Below are 25013 nucleotides of genomic sequence, written 5' to 3'. Positions count from 1 at the left end.
TGCCTATCCCTCTGGGAAAGAGGCGTGATTTTATATTATGTGTGTAGGTTACAATTAATTAAGTATTAATATAACAATTAATTGTAAAAAAAAACCACAAAAGTACGACACGTATTTTGCAAATACTTTTAAGTGTGATACTGATGTATTGATATTATTATATTCACTGAGGTGAAATAAATATATTATACTACTTTTGAAGTGAAAATCTTTTGTTTTTTTTTTATCCGCCGCTTAAACACTATTAAGAAAAAATCGCAGCGATAAGTTCTTTACCAAGTTTATAGGTATTAAGTCATGAAATAAATACGCTAATTTGAATGTTAATTTAATAACATTATTAACTGTAAACGATTAATTAATCGTTAAAAATAAAAGATATAACACAAGGGTTTAAGAAAGTGGATAAGTAAATTTGAATAGTCAATTTTTAAACAAGTATCCACCCCTCCCATACAGCGCGCCTAACCCTGGTCACGCGCGGCGTTAACTTAATTGTCTAAAAATAAAAAATTTCTTATGAACTTTATACGTAAATTCTTAATGCACGTGTAAACGATCGAGATTTTAAATTAAAGTTAACTAATTATTTATTTATATAGTCTCTTTATACGAATAAACAGGCTATTTGATTAAGTTTAATATTTACATGCTGTAAGTGTGTGTTGCTTGTATTGTTAATCTATTTGTTACATTTCAAGCGAAAATATAAAAACATAGAATACAGCGTCTATCTAATTTATGATAAGTTTCCTTTATTTACTAATTTTATGCACTCAATAATTATAATTTTTAAAAATCATTAGCCTAATAATTTATAGATTTTATAATAGTCGATCGATTTTCGATTATGTTAATATGGCAACATTTAAACAGCTGTTGCAAATGTCAATCAAAAATCTAAATCAAAACAATAACAATTTTTGCCGTGTGTTTATTTACCATCCTTGAGATGTCGGCTATTTGGACATTTTCTCCATCATCTGAAGAAGTATTGGAAAGATGTATAGCAGCTGCACAAAATCCAGAACAAACAAACAAATGGATATTGAGGTTTGGCCAAAAGAACGTAAAAAAACGTAACATAACCTCGATAAACAACGATCATGAATCTTCATCGATAGTACCTGAAAAGCGGCCTGCATTTAAGAAAAATGAAGTTTTAAATTCAGAACGTTTCGTCGAATTAACTGAATTGATACAAAATGAGCCATTAGCAAAATTTGATCATTTGGTTAGTGAATGTGCTAAAAATAACAAATTACTTATTTATTTGGCTAACAAATTGTGTGTCGGGGCGGTGGAGAAAATAGTGAATCATACTTACGAAGACAAATCATTGGATCCCATGTTTATTGAGGATTTTCATAAATATTTTATACCAACTTTATTACGTAAAGAACATAGCTGGTTTGCACTAGACATGCTAATTAAATCTCGCAAAATATATCCAGAAGCCTTCGAATTGTTGCTTAAAATTATAATAAAAGATACAGATATAACCAGCAAAGTTTTACAAGATTTAGTTGAAAATTTAAATGAGGAACAATTAACTGACTTTTTTATTTTGCTAATGAACATAGAACTATCAAAAGAAGAGTTTATTCACAACTTGTTCAGCATTTATACAGCGTACATAGGTTGCAACAAGAATTTGGATGTACAAAATTGGGTTTTAGCACAGCTAACAAAGTACGGACATAGTTGTATCAGTGAAAAAAATTATGGTAAACTGCTACTAGCTTTTTTGCAATCAGAAAATGAATCATTAAGTTTCAAAAACTATAAAAGTGTAGAACAAGTTTTAGAAATACACAGGTCACCTTTCAGAAGACCGTGCATGATGTTATTAAAGGAAATATTGGAGAAACTCAAGACGATTGATGTTAATAATGATGATAGCGAAATAATGTAGATATGATGAAGTTAAGAGTAATAAAATATATTTTTCGTGTCACGTAAAAGTTTTATTTATAAAATTGTATATAATACAGTCTTCTTACTTAAGTACTTAATGACTAAATAACTTTGTAATTTACAAAAAGTAATAACTACATTAAACAAATATTATAATTTCGTTTGTTAGATAATCAATCAATCAATCAAACAATTTATTTGTCAAACATAGGTACAAAGATGCAGTTGTTGAATAATAATACAGTTCACTGTCTTGCTGTTTAAAGCATGCAAATATTAAAGGTTCATGTATTATAATTATAAAAAATTTTAACAAATCAAATTTAATCCATACATAATAATTCAATGTCAAGGAAAATATAATAAATATTTGTATTTTTGTCTATAACTCAAAAAAATTCTGGCACAAAATTTTTATAAGAGCAAAGCCCGCTTAAAAACTAGTTATTATGGCTCTTATAATTATTGTGGTATAAAAAGCAAGAACAAAAAACAGCCAAATGGCCAGCTGCCATATTGGATTTAAGATCACTTGTTGATCCAGTGAAATAGTTTGTTTTTAAATGTGTGCAGTATAAAAGAATTTAAACTTTAACTTTTTTAATAAAACAGGTATTAAACCCGCCCCTAACATAATGTTTGTAATCATGTTACAATTATTTGTTGCCATCAAGGACTGACCAAATGGAGAAACCAAATAATCCGAGATAAAATAAAGGTATGTTACGTGCGCGTTTAATACCTGTATTATTTTTAAATGGTAAAATAATTTTTGTAATTTAAAAGTATAGGTAGGATTCAGTAGTACTGTTTTCTACAAATACCGGTATTTTAAGCCATGGGAAACGGTACTTTTTCCAATACATGTTTTTCATTTTAGTTTCTCGATATTTATAATCGTTATGTCCATAGGTAACTAAATGAATACAAATTTTATTTACGTTGTTTCGTTTTTAAAAATAAAATCCTATTTCATTCAGTTCCAAGGAAGTACGAACAAACAACTTTCGGAAACGGTATCGTTATTTGCTTATCGCTTTACCCTCTGATTCAAGCTAGCTCAGTCCACAGATATCTATACTAATATTATAAAGCTGAAGAGTTTGTTGGTTTGAACTTGCTTATCTCAGGAACTACTGGTTTGAATTGAAAAATTATTTTTGCGTTGAATAGACCATTTATCGAAGAAGGCTTTAGGCTATATAAAATCACGCCGCAAAGAGCAAAGAAATAATGAAAAATGTGGAAAAAAACGGGGAAAATTATTCATCCTTGAGGGCTTCAATAATGCCCAAAATAACTATTCGACGCGGACGAAGTCGCGGGCACAGCTAGTTATTATATAGTTGGCTCAGTCTGAGTTGCCATTACTTCACCTACGTCTCAACGTAAGTGTATTTAACGTAAAATGTTCTTATCTGTTGAGGCACCAAAACAATTCCCGAGTTCAAATCTAGCTCCACATTGGGTATATTAAAATCGTCATTATCATAATCTATTTCAGGGTTATTTCCATACGCTCTATTGGAATTCTTCACGAACTTGTTTCTTTTATTCCAAAGAAACTTTTCAGTTGAATTCAACCACATATTCCCGCCCAAAGTCAACTCGGCCACGCTGTTTAGCTTCAAATTTACGAACATATCTTGCAAAAACACTCTTTTGTTACCCTTTTTCAACGCATCGGTCTTCTCCAAATAGTTTTCCAGGCGTAATAATAAATCCTCGCCAGTCGGGCCCCATTTTTCTAATGTCAAAATGTGAACACCAATAGGTAGTTTAGTTTTGAGCGCGCTAAACTCGTTTTTGTGGTATTTCCAAATGTTTTTCGAGTGTGCGCCGTACGGACCGGCGCGCGTCACGAAAATCTGTGGCGCCAATTCGATTTCTTTCGCCAATTTCTTCTCGAATATTCTGTTAGGTTTGTAATCGGCATTCGTGAGGTAAATATAGTGTTTCCCTCTAACTCTGATCCCCTCCCCGTATTCCGTTTCGTTTAACGTTAAAATGTCACGATGTGTGTCGTCAGTTAATATTCTTCTGTGTAAAAATAAATCTATTTCACCGTCAGCCAGTGAAGTGCCTCCCTGGGCGCGGTCGTTCAAAACCGCGAATCTTATATTCCTCATTGCGTCTTCTATGTATATTTTTGAGGTTACCGGGTATATGTTACCTGTATATAAAAAATAATTCAAATTCAAACTTCAAACTTTTATTTGCATAATATGAGTACAACAAGGTCTTAAATATAATGTATAACAGATCTTCATATTTACCCTTTCGGATGTTGCAAACATTTTTTATGTATTAGTAGACATACAAACTTATACATAGAGGTACCTACTTAGTATCACATTATAATTTTAAATCTAATTAGAATTGTTTAAACCTAGTATTGCACAATTTATATTTATCTGTTAATAGGTGCTTATTTATTATTATTGTAAATATTTATAATGTTCTAATGTAGTCATATAACATACATATAGTCACATCTATATCCCTTGCGGGGTAGGCAGAGCCAACAGGCTTGAAGTCAGACAGGCCGCGTTCAGATTTTTGGCATGTTGAAAAAAAAAAACAATCTCTAATATTTACGGAGTTAAAAAAAAATAAAAGCATGTTTGCTTGCTTGTTGTCAGCGTAAGCGACATCTAGTGTCAGACTGAAACTAGTTTTTACCTAGGTAAGCCCTAACAAAGATCATGTTGTAGGGTAAAATAAAGAGAAAGTTGTTAAGTAGTCGCCGTGTGGTTGCCGGCACCAATAGAAAAAAGAATAGGACCACTCCAACTCTTTCCCATGGATGTCGTAAAAGGCGACTAAGGGATAGGCTTATGAACTTGAGATTCTACTTTTAGGCGACGGGCTAGCAACCTGTCACTTTATATGAATCTCAATTCTTCTATCTTGAAGCCAAACAGCTGAACGTGGCCTATCAGTATTTTCAAGACTGTTGGCTGTGTCTACCCCGCAAGGGATATAGACGTGATTATATGTATGTATGTATGTTGTTAAGTAGTCTGATATGTCTGTCTGGCATATTTGCAGGGGAACCTAACCCTATATTGAATCATGGTAGCACCAGTTGCTTGAATGTGCAGGTTTCCTCACGATAGTTTCACGCTGCGTAAAAGCATATTTATATATAACTTACCCGCCAAATAATCTGGGTTCATTGGCTCGTACGTGGGTCGTCTATTTCTTATTCTTTTGACAGTCTGCCGGCCGTTGGAGTCCGTGTAAAAAACACCGTCATTCACCAAGTCAGTGGTGTATCTGATGAAAATTTCTTTGCCTGGAAAAAAAAATAAAAAAATACCGGTAAATTTTTTTTTGTGTTAATAGGTATGTCAAAAAAAGAACCAAATTATGATCCATATAAAAATACAAATATTTTGCAGATAACTAAAATATGATTTAGACCGAAAAGCGGTTATAATATAATATCAAGGTCAATCAGTCAATCTAATTTAAATTTATAACGAAAAAATTGGTCGGATCAAAAAAAAAAAGCAGAAAATGTTTAATTGACAAAGCATGTCGCGGAATAGAATAGATTAATTTTCAAAATTGGATACAAGGTATCACTTATTGACGTCACATCACTTAAATCTGATTATAACTACTGCCGCTTCCGAAGCGCGCGTGTACAAGAACAGCGGAACAAACTACACTGCATTTATCTGAACATTTTTTTTGTTTTAATAACCATTTTTTTGTAAAGTCAGTAAGTATGTTTTTGTGATTTCCTCACCAATGTCATCAGCAACAGGCACAGGTCCAACCAACCACTCCAATTCTATAACTGGATCTCTCCTGTAAAGCCTAGAAAAAAAAAAGTTACATACATACATATAATCACTTCGTCACACACGTCTATATCCCTTGACGGGTGACGAGAGGCAACAGTATTTAAAATGCTGATTCGACATGACACGTTCAGCTGTTTGGCTTAATGACAAAATTGACTTTCAGATTAAAGTTGCTAGCCCGCCGCCTAAAAGAAAGAAAGAAAGAAAGAAAAAAAAGAAGAATTAAATGATTACGTGCCGTGTGGTTCCCGGTACCAATAGAATAGGACCACTCCACCTCTTTTCCATGCCCATGGATGTCGTAAAACGCGACTAAGGGATAAATTTATTAACTTGGGATGTATGTAGTAAATGATAGATAGAGAAAGATATATAATGAATGATATATACCTATATATAGATATATGTATTGATCTACATATAGATGTACATACTTATATATATATATATATGTTTACCTGATGGCAAACGAGGCGTAATTGGAGAATTCATAATGTAACTCTTGGACCATCCTATTTTTATACACGTACACTTTGAATGCGTCGTTTATCGGTTCTGCCCTTGGGTCCATGGCCCTAAAATGAGACGTAAATAAACAGATCAATTATCCAATAAATTCAAATTCAAAATCTTTATTGCATTTTATAAAGGACATCAGTTGATGTGCCGTGTGGTTCCCGGCACCAATACAAAAATGAATAGGACCACCACATCTCTTTCCCATGGATGTCGTAAAAGGCGATTAAGGGATAGGCTTACAAATTGGGATTCTTTTTTAGGCGATGGGCTAGCAACCTGTCACTATTTGAATCTCAATTCTATCATTAAGCCAAACAGCTGAATGTGGCCATTCAGTCTTTTCAAGACTGAATGACTGAAAGTGTATTTATAACGGAGAGTGTGGAGGGAAAGGTAGGAGTGGGAAGACCTAGACGAACGTATCTTGATCAAATTAAGGACGTCCTGGCAAAGGGTCAGCTCAAGAGTACCCGAAACCGCCGAGCTTGCATGAAGAGAGTTATGAATGTGGATGAAGCGAAGGAAGTGTGCAGAGATCGTGACAAGTGGAAAGAGATAGTCTCTGCCTACCGCTCCGGGAAAGAGGCGTGATTTTATGTCATGTTATGTATTTATAACTGACCTAAACATGGCTGTACCAGGCGGCCTCTCATTTCTGTCCAACTTCTTGGGGTCGTCTGAAGCGTAGAAATACATTTCCGCGTTGAAACTTATGTTAACGCCATTTGAAAGCGTTAAGTTGGTCAGTTTGCGATTGTGGTCCATGCTTATTTTGATGTACTGAAAACATTTAGTTTAAGAAGTTTAGTCAATTCTTTATACATACGCATCTCCTTCGCCGTGTGGTTCCCGGCACCAATACAAAAAAGAATAGGACCTCTCCATCTCTTTCCCATGATGATGTCGTAAAAGACGACTAAGGGATAGGCTTACAAACTTGGGATTCTCTTTTAGGCGATGGGCCAGCAACCTGTCACTAGTTGAATCTCAATTCTATCATTAAGCCAAATAGCTGAACGTGGCCATTTAGTCTTTCAAGACTGTTGGCTCTGTCTACCCCGCAAGGGATATAGACGTGACCATATGTATGTATGTATGTACGTATCTCCGTCTCCCTCCTGGTTACATCCTCACCTTTCTGGAGAGGAGCCCGGGGTATGTCATTACGACCGTGAACCTGAATTGTGTGAGTCAGGTTTTAACACGAAGCGATTCTCATCTATTTTTTTTTGGAATTTTAGTGCGTTTGACCTTAATCTGTCTGGTGGTAAGAAAGATGAGGCTAAGGTTGTGTAGGCGAGTGTAGTTAGGTTCCTCTGCAAAGGTTGCGGAGGTCAGATGGCGGAGTCGCCTCGTGTAAAAACCTGACTCACCCAATCCAGAGTCCATGGTCAAAGGCATACCCCGGGCTCCTCTCCAGAGCGGTGAGAATGCGACCGGGACTAAAGCCAGGAGGAAGAAGAAGATTATGGAAGTATTCATATAGATGGACATATAACAAACTTACTCTGTTCCTAATAAAAGTTTCGTTCGGCGTAAAATAATTGTAACCATTCCAAATACTATCAATATATCGCTCCCGTTCCGTGATTTCTGGCGGAGAATCTGCGTCAGATTTGCCAACATTCTCAACATTCTGATCCCTCAATTTTTCTGCTAAAAACTTTTCGTCTTGATTGACTTTTTCATGTTTAAACAAATCATCATCTGTGCCGAACCTTGTATCTTTCAATGTTTCATTTTCACTACCTATTAATTCTTCTTTTGGGTATATTTCTTCTTTATTGATTATATTTTTGTGATCATTACCAAACATTTGATTCCGCATTTGCTCATCATCGCTTCCAAATATTGGAATAAACTTTCTACTTTGATTCACTGTAACTTTTCCTTCAATATCTGAACCAGGTTTATCACTGAAATCTGAATCTTTTAATCCACTTTCTTCTAAAGGTATTTTTAAAGTTGTGCTTTCAATAGCTTTAGACGTGGTTTCAGTGTTACTAGTTAAAGTTGTTACTTCTACATATGCTTTAGGTATAGCCTCAATGTCGCTAGTGTTAGATTCTGTAGTTGCGTCCAAATTTTTTAAAGATTCATTAATCATTTTGATAAATTCTAGATCGTTCCCCTTGAAATTCTTTCTTGTTTCTTCAATTTTGTGGCGAATATCTTCTCCGCTCGTCTCCAGCGCTTCATCTATCTCATTTTTTATTTTCACAGGAACCCAGGTTGAAGTCTCTTCAATGGTCGATTTAATCGTTGTGTCCAAAGTCTCAACTTTCGCTGTTTTATTAACGTCAACTTCATTTAACGTTACATATTCAGTGTCATTTTGGAAGTCATTTATACTTAAAACTGGTCTCGTCTCTTCTTCGCTGAATACACTTGTTGTTGTTGATTCCGCATTTGTTGCTTCATTTGTAACTTCGTTCTCAACAATACCTTGAATTTCAGTATCACTACCCAAATTATTTTCATAGATTTTCCTCATTTCTTGTACATCGTCTATATCCGTATTGACAAGCAAAACATTATTATTTAAATCTTGATTTTCTACTGAAATGTCATCGTTTTTATCGATGGTGAAATTGTTATTAGAACCATCTCTGGTTACATTATCATTGTTAACAGCGGTACTAATTTTTTCTCCACTGACGTCGAAAACTGTAACATTCGTCATGTTTTCAGACGTTGTTACTTCATTTTCATTGAAATTGCTTTGAAACCTATCCGTTGACATTTTTACCTTTCTTGTTACTAGTTCATCATCACCTACCGTCATGTCACCAATTTTTCTTAAAGGAACATCATTAGAATCGGACTTATCGTCATCCTTATTTGCATTCTCATCATCGTCTCCACGATATCTCGGTCTTGGAGTGATGACGTCATCGCTCGTGCGATCAGAACGTTTGTCATTATCACTTTCAATGCTGCCGAATAGTATTTTTGTTTTAGGAGTAGTTGGCCCTTCAAAATAGTCATAATCGAAAGGCACCTCGCGACTTTCGTCAGTAGAGCTTGTTTGGTACGCTTGCCTGACTAGATACTTTCTCGTTTTGCGTATTTTATTAACTTTTTTCACTATTGATCTCCTGTCCCGTTTCCAGCCGTATGATTTCTGTAATCAATATTAAAGCGATATATATATGTATGATTTGTGGTTCCCGGCACCAATACAAAAAAGAATAGGACCACTCCATCTCTTTCCCATGGATGCGGTAAAAGGCCATCCAGGGATAGGCTTACAAACTTGGGATTATTTTTTTAGGCGATGGGCCAGTAACCTGTCACTATTTGAATCTCAATTCTATCATTAAGCCAAACAGCTGAACGTGGCCATTCAGTCTTTTCAAGACTGTTAGCTCTGTCTACCCCGCAAGGGTTCATACGTGATTATATGTATGTACAAAAATACCCACCAGCCTTATGAAGTAAGAACGGTAGCCCAATGCTGGTATATCCTCAGCTATGAAGACCAACTCGTGTTGAACTTTCGTGCGTTTCCTGTTAATCCTGAATACTGGCTCCGGTATCCTCATTATTGATGCTTTCACCCGTTTACCTGGTCAGTCAGTTAATTAATCGAATCAAAATATATTGAAACTGTACTTATTGAAAGCAAAAAAAAGAAAGAAAAAAGAAAAAAAAAGCAAAAAAAGAAAGAAAAACATATTTATTTGGTACATACTCGTAACAAGAAAAGAAACCTAAATCTATAACAACATTTGTACCAAAATGGCCCCCCCTCAGCATTTGTCGTTGTATATACCGCAACGCTGGTCTTCCGTGGGCACAAACGTGGAAAATAAAATAAAAAATAAAATACATGTATATTGTGGGGTAGACAGAGCCAACAGTCTTGAAAAGACTGATAGGCCACGTTCAGCTGTTTGGCTTTATGATGGAATTGAGATTCAAATAGTGACAGGTTGCTAGCCCATCGCCTAAAAGAAGAATCCCAAGTTTATAAGCCTATCCTATGTATGTATGTAACAATTGGTCACCTGTAAATGTGCATCTATGACATCGGCCGCCTCTGGACCCAGCCTGTCCAGGTTTAGTGCGGTAGGCTCCTTCAGGAACCTTCCTACGTCGCCTTTTACGACATCCATGGGAACAATATGGAGTGGTCCTATTCCTTTTTTTATTGATGCCGGGAACCACACGGTCTGTCTTAGATAATTAGGTAAATATATCCACTTTCTTTGTTACCTGAATGATGGAATACATAAAACTCCTCGTTGGGAACAGGCAATCTCACTTTGACAGTTACTCCCCATCCCAAAGGGTTGTAAATTACGATCTGGAAAACAAAATATTTCTCTTAAAATATCTGTATAGATAATAGTACCTGGGCTACCGAGCGGTGCTCGGTGTACATTGAGATTTCTACTATAAATGCGAAAGTTTGTGAGTATGTCAGGATGTCAGTATGGATGTATGTATGTTTTTATGAAGAAGAAAAAAATCCCGGAGTCTTAAATCTAAATCGTGGACATGGAATGCACATCGTCTATATTAAAAAAACACAAATGTATGTAGAACTAACTAATTATGTCAATACGAATATTTCGTCAAATGAATAAAGATAAAATAAAATATGTGCACACTATACAAATTATGTCAATACAGTATGCCTGCGATCCCATGATGCCCTCAAAATGGCAAGAAGGGCGCACAGGAGGGGTTTTAGTGGGTAGGCTGGTAGGTATACTAGGTGCCGGGAGTCCCACACTCTCCCGGCTGAAGACCCGGGGGGTTGTCCGTAAAAAGGATTTCCCCTTCGATAACAAAAAAAAAAAAGAAAAAAAATGGCTTACATAGTACCTACTGTTCGATAACAAATAAAAAAAAAGACTTACATAGTACTGAAAAAAATAATAATTAAAAATAAAAAAGGCTTACATAGTACTGCTGGGCGTCATCTCTCTGACATGCAGATATGTTAAATGCACATCTATGATACATTGTGTCTGTTGGACTTTTTCTTAGTTTACTGAAAAAAATGTTTAACGTATGGTTTAACAACATTAGTTGACGTCAAATAAATTACTTAAAAACTAAGTTTACTGCCGCTTCCAAGGCGCCAGTGCAGAAGAAGCGGTAACAAACTGCACTGCAGCATTTCCTTCAACAACGTCAACTTGACAACTATCCAAACTGAGAATAGAAATGTGGACGAGAGAATACATTGTTCAGATCAATTTATTTACACCAATACAAAAAAGAATAGGACCACTCCATCTCTTTCCCATGGATGTCGTAAAAGGCGATTTTAGGCGATGGGCTAGCAACCTGTCACTAGTTGAAACTCAATTCTATCGTTAAGCCAAATAGCTGAACGTGGCCATTCAGTCTTTTCAAGACTTTTGGCTCTGTCTACTCCGCAAGGGATATAGACGTGACCATATGTATGTATCAATTTATTTATATGAGATTTTAATATTAAATACAAAAAAATATATAATACTAGAGGCCGCCCGCGACTTCGTCCGCATGGAAACCCTATCAATCCCGCGGGAACTCTGCGATAAAAAGTAGCCTATGTGTTATTCTGGGTCTTCAGCTACCTACATACCAAATTTCATGGTAATCGGTTCAGTAGTTTTTGCGTGAAAGAGTAACAAACATCCATACAAACTTTCGCCTTTATAATAGTAGTGTGATTGTTTTATGGATTTCTCCGGCTACAGTGATAATATGACGTTGAACTCACTTTAGGGCGTCGATGACCAATCGCGTGGAGCCCTGGAGGGCCATATGCATTTTGTGTACGTAGTAATGACGGCTAGCTTCTGTCATTATACCGGATATTATGTTGTGGTCTTGCATTATACCTGCAAAGACATGACGTGACATATTAACACGTCTATATCCCTTGCGGGGTAGACGGAGCCATCAGTCTTTAAAAGACTGAAAGGCTACGTTCAGCTGTTTGGCTTAATCATAGAATTGAGAATTAAATAGTGACAGGTTGCTAGTCTGTTGCCTAAAAGTAGAATCCCAAGTTTGTAAGCCTATCCCTTAGTCACTTTTTACGACATCCATGGGAAAGAGATGGAGTGGTCCTATTCTTTCTTTTCTAATTGTGTCGGAAACCACACGGCATATAAACACGTCTATATCCCTTGCGGGGTAGACGGAGCCAACAGTCATCAAAAGACTGAAAGGCCACGTTCAGCTGTTTGGCTTAACGATAGAATTGAGAAAACCTTATAATTATACTAGCTGTCCTTAATTGAGGAAACCTTAAAAGTATACTAGCTGTGTAGGTAAGTATATAAGCAGGGAGTCGCTTCGTATAAAAACCTGACTCACCCAATCCAGGGTCCATGGTCAAAGGCGTACCCCGGGCTCCTCTCCAGAGTGGTGTGGATGCAACCGGGACTAAAGCCAGGAGGAAGAAGATAGTGAAGAATAGAATAGAATAGATTTATTTTCAAAATTGGACACAAGGTACCACTACCTGACGTCACATCACTTAAATCTAATTATAACTACTGCCGCTTCCAAAGCGCATGTGTAGAACAAACGGCGGAACAAACTACACTGCAGCACTTTCATCGGACGTTATGAACGGGGTCGCTAATAGCATAGACTTGTTCAACTGTACTTTGACTGAGTTCACAAGAGCTATGTTATATGAATTATCCTCATAAGTACACAAATATTTTGCTTAATATAATTGTAATTTAATTAGCTACTCTATCGCATTAGGTAACACTGTAATGGTAGGGTTGGTTATTATCAATAAATAAATAATACAAATATAGATCTCTTAAATCTAAATCATGGACGAATGCACATTGTCTACATTAAAAAACATTAATGAATGTAGAACTAGTCCTGAATACTAACTGTTGATCCATTTGAATTTCTCAATGTTTGAATCGTGTTTCACCAGTATCCTTGCCGTGACTTGCATCTGTTTTGCTATCTGAAAACATACAAACATACATATAATCACGTCTATATAACCTTGCGAGGTAGACAGAGATACAGTCTTGAAAAGACTAAAAGCCACGTTCAGTTGTACTTCTCAAAATGATGGAATTGAGATTCAAATAGTGATGACAGGTTGCTAGCCTATCCCTTAGTCGCCTTTTACGACATCCATGGGAAACAGATAGAGTAGTCCTATTATTTTGCCCGTTTTTTTCACATTTTCCATTATTTCTTCGCTCCTAATAGTTGCAGCATGATATTATACATAAAACCTAAAGCCTTCCTCGATAAATGGTCTATTCAACACAAAAAGAATTTTTCATTTCCAACCAGTAGTTCCTGAGATTAGCGCGTTCAAACAAACAAACAAACTCTTCAGCTTTATAATATTAGTATAAACTAGCGACCCGTCCCAGCTTCGCACGGGTGCAAAATTATAAATGTTATTATACATAAAAACCTTCCTCTTGAATCACTCTACCTGTTCCAAAAAACCGCATCAAAATCCGTTGCGTAATTTTAAAGATTTAAGCATACAGACAAACAGACTAAAACAGCGACTTTGTTTTATACTATGTAGTGATTTACCTGTAAGAAAACGTGACCTTGTCTAATGAGGTATTTCAGAGTGGGTCTGGCCGTGTAGAAGCCGACAGCCATTGATTTTTGGTCGTACGCGAACGGCAGAAAGTCGTCCTGTTTTACAGCTAGTTCTGGGCTGAAATTGTAACGATTATGTTATGCCGTGTGGTTCCCGGCACCAGTACAAAAAAGAATAGGACCACTCGCATCTCTTTCCTATGGATGTCGTAAAAGGCGACTAAGGGATAGGCTTACAAACTTGGGATTCTTTTTTTAGGCGATGGGCTAGCAACCTGTCGCTATTTGAATCTCAATTCTATCATTAAGCCAAATAGCTGAGCGTGGCCTATTAGTCTTTTCAAGACTGTTGGCTCTGTCTACCCCACAAGGGATATAGACGTGACCATATGTATGTATGTAGCTGTGCCCGCGACTTCGTCCGCGTGGAATAGTTATTTTGGGCATCATTGAAGCCCTCAAGGATGAATAATTTCCATTATTTCTTCGCTCCTTATAGTTGCAGCGTGATGTTATATAGCCTAAAACCTTCTTTGATAAATGGTCTATTCAACACAAAAATAATTTTTCAATTCGAACCAGTAGTTCCTGAGATTAGCCCGTTCAAACAAACAAACTCTTCATCGAATCCCGGCCAGATGAGTAAAGCTATAAAAGTATTTATTATAAAATATAGTGTCGTTGAGTTAATATCTCGTAACACAAGTCTCGAACTTACTTCGAGGCTTACTCAATCTGTGTAATTTGTCCCGTTCATATTTATTTATTAATTTATTTATCACCAAAACGAAACAAAAAATGACATCATGCCTCATTGAGATGAAATAAAATTAAAATTCTCAATCTGCCAATAAAAAAAACGAAAAATTCAGAACAAAAAATGACATCATGCCTCATTGAGATGAAATAAAATTAAAATTCTTAATCTGCCAATAAGAAAAAAAAAACCAAAAATTCTGACGTTAGAAATTATTTTAAGAAAAACTTACTTAGATTCTCTCACCGCTTTCAGGTAACAAGCTGGCGAGGAATATAACAATTTCACTGGAAATCCATTTTCTGCACTCTTGGTGTTCACATAACTGCAAAAAAAAGTAAAACCAGGTAAAAAAATTGGCACACCCAAACATAAATCATTAACTTGAAGTCCATTGTCATCACTATCGCCGATCGCTTTTCTATTTGTGTGGTGTGGTTCCCGGTTTTCCAATAGAAAAAAAATAGGACCACTTCCATCTCTTCCCCATGGATGTCGTAAAAGGCGACTAAGGGGTAGGTTTATAAACTTGGGATTCAACCTGTCACTATTTGAATCTCAATTCTATCTTAAAGCCAAATAGTTGAACGTGGCCTATCAGTCTTTACAAGACTGTTAGCTCTGTCTACCCCGCAAGGGATATAGACGTGATTATATGTAAGTATGCATGCCTTTCTATTTTAATTTCATCCCATCCTAAGGTTAACTGGAAGAGATAGCTTTAGCGATAAGTCCGCCTTTGTGCCTCATTACCTGTGTTTTGTTTTCTGTTTTTCTTTTTCTTATGGTGCAATAAAGAGTCTATCTATCTATCACTATATATTATAAAGTCACCATTTTTTCACTGTCTGTATGTTTGTATGCGGTAATCTCGGAAATTTGTGGACAGATTTTGTTATATTATGTATATATATATGTATATAATCACGTCCTTATCCCTTACGAGGTAGACAGAGCTCATGGATGTCATAAAAGACGACTAAGGGATAGACAGAGCGTCTACCCCGCATGGGATATAGACGTGACCATATGTATGTATATGTGTATGTACCAAATAAACATTATTTCTTTCTTTAGGTACTCACTGGATCAGTTTATCTATGTTCGCGAACCAAACATCAGCGTCAAAGTACCCGAATCTTGTTCCCATTATGACCATGATGTTTTTCGTGTCGTAATACGGCCCTTGGCGGTGTAGAACCGACTCTATGAACGCTTGAACCTGGCGGAGAACGAATAAGATTTTTTTTTGTTTTTTAGACAAATCACACAGATTCAGTCAGCCTCGAAGTAAGTTCGAGACTTGTGTTACGAGATACTAACTCAACGATACTATATTTTATAATAAATACTTATATAATTAAACATCCAAGACCCAGGACGATCAGAAAAAGTTTTTTTCTCATCATGCCCTGGCCGGGATTCGAACCCGGGACCTGCGATGTCACAGACAAGCGTACTACAGCTGCGCCACAGCGGCCGTCAGAAAATGCTAAATAGATGCACAATGAACTAAAACATCAAAAATGTTAATGTAAAACAAAAAAAATGTTAAGGGTGTACAACCCTTATCACTAAGGGGTATGAAATATAGATGTTGGCCGATTCACAGACTTACTTAATATGCTCACAAAATTTCATGAGAATCGGAGGAGTACGGGAACGAACATTGTGACACGAGAATTTTATACAGGGTGACTTTTAATTCAACTGCATAAATTTAACTGTTAAGTGTACTCATCTAAAGGATATTTAAAAACATTAAAAGAAAAATATCGGTTCATATTTAAGAAAGTACGAAAAAATAAAAGTATCAAAATCCACGATCAAGAAAAATATCGGTTCATATTTAAGAAAGTACGAAAAAAATAAAAGTATCAAAATCCACGATCCTAAATACGTCATATCACCCCGGCCGGCGGAAAAGCGACGCGTAAGATTCAGAGGTCAACGACACAATTCATTCAGCTGAGCAATCTCGACAACTCTACTTGATCTTGATACTAGAAAAATTATTTATTTTTCAGACATTTATTTACATGTTTAGTTTTAATTTCTTTTTGTAGTATTGGTCTTTAATAAAGCGTGTGACGTAGTTTTTGAGGGTTTTTTAAATGTGAAAATGATGATGTTTAATTTCAATAAAAAACATGATTATAAGAGTAATTTTTTATCTTTTTATTCTGTAATATAAAAAATGGCCCTTCTTTCATTGCAGTGCCCGCCAGGGCCCTTAATGGTTCGATATTATCACACAAACATCTGTATTTTACATTAAGGAAGCAACAAATAAATAAATAAATAAAAATAGGCTCAAACGGCTCAGAAGCATGGGTATAGTCTATGTTTAAAAGGATGCAGTTGTTTTAAATTTCACCCTGTATACATACATATAAGACTTACCCTAGAATCAATGTTCTTAAACATAGTATCGGAGTCGACCATGAGCGGGTCGTCGCAAAAGGTCCCAAAACAGAACCCTGGGGGTGACCAGTAGCCATCAAATAATTTGTGAGTGAAGATATCTGTGGACGCGCCTGAAACATATAAATATATACACATACATACATACGTGCCGTGTGGTTCCCGGCACCATTACAAAAAACAATAGGACCGCTCCATCTCTTTCCCATGGATGTCGTAAAAGGCGACTAAGGGATAGGCTTATAAACTTGGGATTCCTCTTTTAGGCGATGGACTAGCAACCTGTCACTATTTGAATCTCAATTCTATCTTAAAGCCAAATAGCGGAACGTGGCCGCTGTTAGTCTTAACAAGACTGTTGGCTCTGTCTACCCCGCAAGGTATATAGACATGACCGTATGTATGTATGTAACACATTTCTCTGCAGGTTAATATTCAACTCACCCAAATCATCGCTCCCCCTCCACACGAACTCCAAAGACTTAGAAATCATCCGGCTGACTTCATCATCATAGCTGATGGGGTTGATGAAGTGAGCGGCGAACCCCATCTGACTCATTAAAGATGCGAACTCCCTGGAGTGTCCAAAGACGTCCGACTGCCAAGTGACAATTGGTCGGCCGCACTCCAAAAATGAGGAGTTGAGTTTTCTGCAATAACATTTTGTGTGTTTACGAAATTTATTTATTTAAAATTTATATAAATATTAAAAAAAAATACTTATATAAATATAAATACGGGACAAATTACACTGATTAAGTTAGCCTCGAAGTAAGTTCGAGACTTGTGTTACGAATTGCTAACTCAACGATACTATATTTTCTAATAAATACTTATATAGATAAACATCCAAGACCCAGGCCAATCAGAAAAAGTTCTCTTCTCATCATGCCTTGACCGGGATTCGAACCCGGGACCTCCGGTGTCACAGACAAGCGTACTACCGCTGCGCCACAGAGGTCGTCGTGCACGTAAAGTGCCATGTGGTTCCCGGCACCAATACAAAAAAGAATAGGACCACTTCATCTCTTTCCCATGGATGTCGTAAAAAGCGACTAAGGGATAGACTTATAAACTTGCGATTCTTCTTTAGGCGATGGGCTAGCAACCTGTCACTGTTTGAATCTCAATTCTATCATAAAGCCAAATAGCTGAACGTGGCCATTCATTCATTTCTATTCAAGACTGTTGGATAAAGACGTGATCATATGTATGTATGAAGTATCCTATGATAATGAATAAAAATTTTGAATTTTATAATTTTTTCTTATAGTCCATGGCATCAATATAAAAAAGAATAGGACCACTCTTGCCCACGGATGTCGTAAAAGGCGACTTAGGGATAGGCTTATAAACTTGGGATACTACCCCTTAAGGGATAAAGACGTGATCATATGTATGTATGTGATATAAACAATGAGGAATACATATGTACATACATATGGTCACGTCTATGAGGAACTGAATCATAATTACCCACCCCAGGGAGTATGTGAACATGTCTATAACGGAGTGATAGCTGGTAGTGGCCTCATCGCTCATGCTGAACCCTCCGCCGACGAATTGCAGCCGACCCTGGCGGATCAGCTCATACACCATGCGATGGACTGGAATAAATAAATATATACGGGACAAATTACACAGATTGAGTAAGCCTCGAAGTAAGTTCGAGACTTGTGTTACGAGATACTAACTCAACGATACTATATTTCATAATAAATACTTATATAGATAAACATCCAAGACCCAGGACAATCAGAGAAAGTTCTTTTCTTATCATGCCTCGGCCGGGATTCGAACCCGGGACCTCCGGTGTCACAGACAAGCGTACTATCGTTGCGCCACAGAGGCCGTCTTAGAATAGAATAGATTTATTTTCAAAATTGGATACAAGGTATCGCTTATTGACGTCACATCACTTAAATCAAGTTATATCTACTGCCGCTTCCAAAGCGCATGTGTAGAAGAAGCGGCGGAACAAATTACACTGCAGGATTTTCATCGGACGTCAATATACAAATATATGTAGATCTCTTGAATGCAATGACTGAAAGCAGATATGATTTACCTTAATACATAATATTAAGATAAATCATATATATAACCTATACTAATATTATAAAGCTGAAGAGTTTGTTTGTTTGTTTGAACGCGCTAATCTCAGGAACTACTGGTTCGAATTGAATAATTCTTTTTGTGTTGAATAGACCATTTATCGAGGAAGGCTTTAGGTTATATAACATCACGCTGCAACTATATGGAACGAAGAAATAATGGAAAATGTGAAAAAAACGGGGAAAATTATTCACCCTTAAGGGTTTCAATGATGCCCAAATAACTATTCCACGCGGACGGAGTCGCGGGCACAGCTAGTACAATATAATTAAAGTACCTAAGCACCTATTTATCATCATATTTTTTCAATTTGAACCAGTAGTTCCTGAGATTAGCGCGTTCAAACAAACAAACAAACTCTTCAGCTTTATAATATTAGTATAGAGAGGTATTAAGCCATAGAGTTGAACGAGGCTGAACGGGCCGAGGGTCTGGTGGGTGAGAATAAAAAACCAGATTTTCGGATGTTCAAGATTGTTGAGTTTTGTTCATCTAAAATGTCAAGTCAAAGTGTCTGTCTGTCCGTGGAGGCCGCTACAGAGGCCTTTCAGTCTTTTAAAGACTGTTGGCTCTGTCTACCCCGCAAGGGATAAAGACGTGATTACACTATTTGAATCTCAATTCTATATCATTGAGCCAAATAGCTGAAAGTGGCCTTTCAGTCTTTTAAAGACTGTTGGCTCTGTCTACCCCGCAAGGGATAAAGACGTGATTACACTATTTGAATCTCAATTCTATCATTGAGCCAAATAGCTGAAAGTGGCCATTCAGTCTTTTCAATACTATTGGCTCTGTCTACCCCGCAAGGGATAAAGACGTGATTACATTATTTGAATCTCAATTCTATATCATTGAGCCAAATAGCTGAAAGTGGCCATTCAGTCTTTTCAATACTGTTGGCTCTGTCTACCCCGCAAGGGATAAAGACGTGATTACACTATTTGAATCTCAATTCTATATCATTGAGCCAAATAGCTGAAAGTGGCCATTCAGTCTTTTCAATACTGTTGGCTCTGTCTACCCCGCAAGGGTTAAAGACGTGATTATGTGAATGTATATTATAAAATCATCACCTGTGCCGTCTCGTTGTTTCCACCAGTAGAAAAAATACGCCATATCCGAAAATGTGAATCTGAAAAAATATATTAAAACTTTACATACATACATATGGTCACGTCTATATCCCTTGCGGGGTAGACAGAGCCAAGAGTCTTGAAAAAACTGAGTGGCCACGTTCAGCTATTTGGCTTAATGATAGAATTGATATTCAAATAGTGACAGGTTGGTAGCCCATAGCCTTAAAAAGAATCCCAAGTTTGTAAGCCTATCCCTTAGTCGCCTTTTACGACATCCGTGGGAAAGAGATGGAGTGGTCCTATTCTTATTTGTATTGGTGCCGGGAACCACACGGCAAATAATTAGACTGTGAAAGTGTGTAACTATGAAAGCAACCTGTCACTATTTGAATCTTAATTCTATCATTAAGCCTAACAGCTGAACGTGGCCATTCAGATTTTTCAAGACTGTTGGCTCTGTCTACCCCGCAAGGGATATAGACGTGACAATATGTATGTATATATATGTATATTATTTATAGGAATCCAAGACCAAACACAGAAGGAAGCCAAACGGGTGATTGGTGTTGGTGCAGAGACTAATGTATGTAAGTACACTCACTTTCTCTCGCTATCTGCCCACAACTCCGTGATGGTGTAATCTAGGATTCTTTTCATGTTGGCGTTATTTTTATCGTCTCCACCATAGTCTGTAAATTAATAAATAGATAGTCTTACAATAGAACCTCTTTTTTAAACCGTGTGGTTCCCGTCACCAATACAAAAAAGAATAGGACCACTCCATCTCTTTCCCATGGGTGTCGTAAAAGGCGACTAAGGGATAGGCTTATGAAATTGCGATCCTTGTTTTAGGCGATTGGCTAGCAACCTGTCACTATTTGGATCTCAATTCCATCATTAAGCCGAGCAGCTGAACGTGGCCATTCACTCTTTTCGGGACTGTTGGCTCTGTCTAACCCGTACGGGATATAGACGTGACTATATGTATGTACTAGAGGCCGCCCGCGACTTCGTCCGCATGGAAACCCTATCAATCCCGCGGGAACTCTGGGATAAAAAGTAGCCTATGTGTTATTCTGGGTCTTCAGCTACCTACATACCAAATTTCATGGTAATCGGTTCAGTAGTTTTTGCGTGAAAGAGTAACAAACATCCATACATCCATACAAACTTTCGCCTTTATAATAGTAGTAGGATGTGTTACCTCCAGTGTAGTGGGTGTAGAAGTCTCCCGTGAAGCCGAGTTCGCCATGCGTGTGCGGAACTATGTGGACGTTTAGAGTAGCCTGCGTCACTGGTTTACAGCTCTGGAATAGGTGCATTTAAGTACTTCATGTCAAATAGACATACATACATAAAATCACGCTATTTTCCCGGAGGTGTGGGCAGAGACTACCTCTTTCCACTTGCCACGATCTCTGCACACATCCTTCGCTTCATCCACATTTACTGTCTTCATGCAAGCTCTGCGGTTTCGGGTACTCTTGACCTGGCCCTTTGTCAGGACGTCCTTAATCTGATCAAGATACGTTCGTCTAGGTCTTCCCACTCCGACCTTTCCCTCCACACTCTACTTGTATATCTGCTTAGTCCACCTGCTTTCATTCATTCTCTCCACATGACCAAACCATCTTAACATGCCCTTTTCTATTCCTGTAAGTATATAGTACCTACCTACATGTCATAGTATTTTAACGTATCTTGATCAAATTAACCCTTTCCATGCGGAAGCATTATTTCAATTTCGCCGTCTTTGTACGGGCGGTTTTGTATTAAGGCCCTTCTATAAAACGATGGGCGAGATATTACGTCTTAACAAAACTGGTTCTACTGTACGGAAGGCGTATTATTGCGTTCTGTAATTTCTTTCGCTAGACGCGGATGGCGTATTATTTCGTTTTCAAAATTATATAGACAATTTTGGTGTTGCCATACCTTGAAACAATAACGTCTTTATAAGCAGAAATGAGCAAAATTGAATTATGATTAAGAATAATGAACATTTGCTGCAAAAATACAAAAAGAATATCAAATATTTATATAAAATTACTTGCATATATATTTTTTTATAAAAAACTGAAATATGTAGTAAATTGAAATCAAATTTTTATTAATCATAATAATTTTTTGGGCAACTGGGTATGAGCAAGCATATAAGCAAATTAACACTCAGTTTTTTACATACTCATTTTACATTTTTTTATATTATTTTATCATGCTTTTAAAAAAAATCTATGGTTATAATAAAATGTAACGAGGGTAGCTTAAAATTTAATTTATGAGGGTACAATAAGTAACTGGCTAGTTGACATATCTTGTATATTGTATCGTGTTTTTATTGGACATGGTGTTATCGGATTTGGAGAGTCATCATAACATTTCACTTTATTTTGTAAAATTCGTTTCGGTATCTTAAATACTTGAGATTCTTTGACCTCGTCAAAAGTTTCGGGAGAAATTTCATTGTTTCTTCCTCGTTTTCTAGATAAAATACTTTGCGACATCTTATCATCGTCGATAAAATTTGGTTGCGAATATGGTTCATGCTCGTCAATTTGAGTCTCATCTGAAGATTTATCTTTAAAAATATTATCGTCGAGGTAAAACACATTATTAAGAATTATAAGTAATAAACTTACCATTTATATTATTCTCCTTTTATTAGACTTTTTATATAAAAAGCTTACAACACTATCGGCGTAAACCATGCACTCGTATCTACATAATAATAAGTAAGTATTTTTTCACCGTTTCACGTAAGGTTGTTGAGTTTATAACTACAGTACAGGGGAACCAACTTTCATATTGGTCTAATCGTTTAACACAAGGAATTGTTTTGGACGCAATAATACGCCCACCGTGTGGCCAACGGTTTTTAGTTATACGTGATATTACGCCAGCCGCATGGAAAGGGTAGGACGTTAGAAAGGAGTTATGAATGTGGATGGAGCGAAAGAAGTATGCAGAGATCGTGGCAACTGGAAAGATGTAGTATCTGCCTCCCTCCGGGAAAAAGGCGTGATTTTATCCTACTACTATTATAAAGGCGAAAGTTTGTATGGATGTATGGATGTTTGTTACTCTTTCACGTAAAAACTACTGAACCGATTACCATGAAATTTGGTATGTAGGTAGCTGAAGACCCAGAATAACACATAGGCTACTTTTTATCCCAGAGTTCCCGCGGGATTGATAGGGTTTCCATGCGGACGAAGTCGCGGGCGGCCTCTAGTGTATATATATGTAGGTATTAATGGAGGTTAATTTGATACTCACGTCAAATCCACAGCCTTCTCCAAATTGCTTGGCGGGTGTCAGGAGGTCCAGGGTTACAGCATCCATGGCAAAGGCCACGGGCAACATCGATAGATACAAGTGTAATAGCATTTTTGATTTAAACAATTGGTTCGAATACAAACAGTTTTTCTGTAAAATGTTGGAAGAAAATAAGTTACTCTGCAAATGTGTTTTAGTATTATTGGCTTTTTCACTCGTGCAGTGAGTTTATTGTAAAATCGGAGATACAGAGAGAATACATTAGATTTATTTTCAAAATTAGTAGATACAAGGTATCACTTATTGACGTCACATCACTTAAATCTAATTATATGTACTACCGCTTCCGAAGCGCATGTTTAGAAGAAACGGCGGAACAAAATACACTGCCGAATTTTCTGCGGACGTCAATTTACAAATAAAGATCTTTTAGATCTAAATTGTGGACGAATGCACATTGTCTACATTAAAAAAATTATTTGAGTATTAAATTCATGATTTCAATATGAATATTTATTAATATATATATATTTTATTATACTTACATAAGTATAAAATATAGTTATTGTTATATTCAGATCTTTGCCGATTTAAAATTATTACATAAAAAAAAACACACAGATTATAAAATACCTTTTTAAACAATTAAGTGCTATTTAAGTGTATTTGTAGATTTATCTTTCAGTTTTCCTTAATTAGTTTTATTTTAGTTTAATTAATATTTAACCAATTCAGTATTTATTTAAACAATTACTTAATCTTGATATCACATCGTTACACCGATCTTGTTCAAGTAAAACTGTGAAATAACTATTGGTAATTATTGTTCATTACATAAATAATGTTTTTAAACAAAACTTGATCGTCGTACCTAAACATTGATTATTATCGAATTCCGTCATGATATTGTTTTGAGATGATTATAGGAATGCGAGAGGCGTGAATGTTTTAAAAATAAACAGGTATTGAGGAATATATTATATGTATATATCTACACTAATATTATAAAGAGAAAACTTTGTTTGTTTGTTTGTTTGGTTGTAATGAATAGGCTCATAAACTACTGGACCAATTTTAAAAATTCTTTCACCATTCGAAAGCTACATTATCCACGAGTAACATAGACTATATTTTATTTTGGAAAAAAATAGGGTTCCGTAATATATTTGGATTTTTCGGATACAAACTGAAAAAAATCAACCAAAAAGTCACTTATTTTGCGTACGCTGCCTAAACTACAAAAGATAGAACCATAAAATGTTTAAATTAATTGTACTTAGATCTTATAAATATTTACAAAAAAGTCCGCGACACACTATACCTATCTATGTCGAGTGAGGCACAACAACCACATTTTTATTTAAAAATCTTGAATTTTTTTTGGTCTACATTTAAACGCGTTTTTTTTTACTCATGCTATTAATCCTTATCAAAATAAATAATTTTATCAATAAGTACAGTTTATGTAGATAATATTTGGTCTTTGAATGATTAAAATTGGACGTTTGGTTTTGAAGTTGTGGTGAAATTAAAATATTACGATTTCTGCTGCACGGCCCGTTG

General features: G+C 36.2%; 2 protein-coding genes across 2 annotated transcripts; one reads left to right on the top strand and one right to left on the bottom strand.

Annotated features, from left to right (window-relative positions):
• The first annotated feature begins 900 nt into the window (after positions 1–900).
• Positions 901–2853, top strand: LOC132903661 (uncharacterized). The gene has a single exon (XM_060952433.1). It carries the CDS (start codon positions 953–955, stop codon positions 1913–1915), a length of 963 nt encoding a protein of 320 aa, XP_060808416.1. The 5' UTR covers positions 901–952; the 3' UTR covers positions 1916–2853.
• On the bottom strand, positions 2774–23535 carry LOC106137541 (lysosomal alpha-mannosidase). Its single transcript, XM_060952159.1, has 21 exons — positions 23451–23535; positions 21379–21481; positions 20776–20863; positions 20172–20230; positions 18464–18590; positions 17428–17633; positions 16963–17096; positions 15645–15781; positions 14792–14884; positions 13791–13920; positions 13116–13194; positions 11974–12094; positions 11163–11253; positions 10470–10560; positions 9677–9819; positions 7759–9375; positions 6874–7031; positions 6191–6307; positions 5675–5745; positions 5075–5215; positions 2774–4090 (listed from the first exon to the last, which is right to left on the bottom strand). Exons 1-21 carry the CDS (start codon positions 23514–23516, stop codon positions 3294–3296), a joined length of 4569 nt encoding a protein of 1522 aa, XP_060808142.1. The 5' UTR covers positions 23517–23535; the 3' UTR covers positions 2774–3293.
• Positions 23536–25013: the final 1478 nt, after the last annotated feature.

This window comes from Amyelois transitella, chromosome 28 (genome assembly GCF_032362555.1).
Source record: "Amyelois transitella isolate CPQ chromosome 28, ilAmyTran1.1, whole genome shotgun sequence".
Lineage (NCBI taxonomy): Eukaryota > Metazoa > Arthropoda > Insecta > Lepidoptera > Pyralidae > Amyelois > Amyelois transitella.
This window is presented reverse-complemented; position numbering and strand designations above follow the sequence as displayed.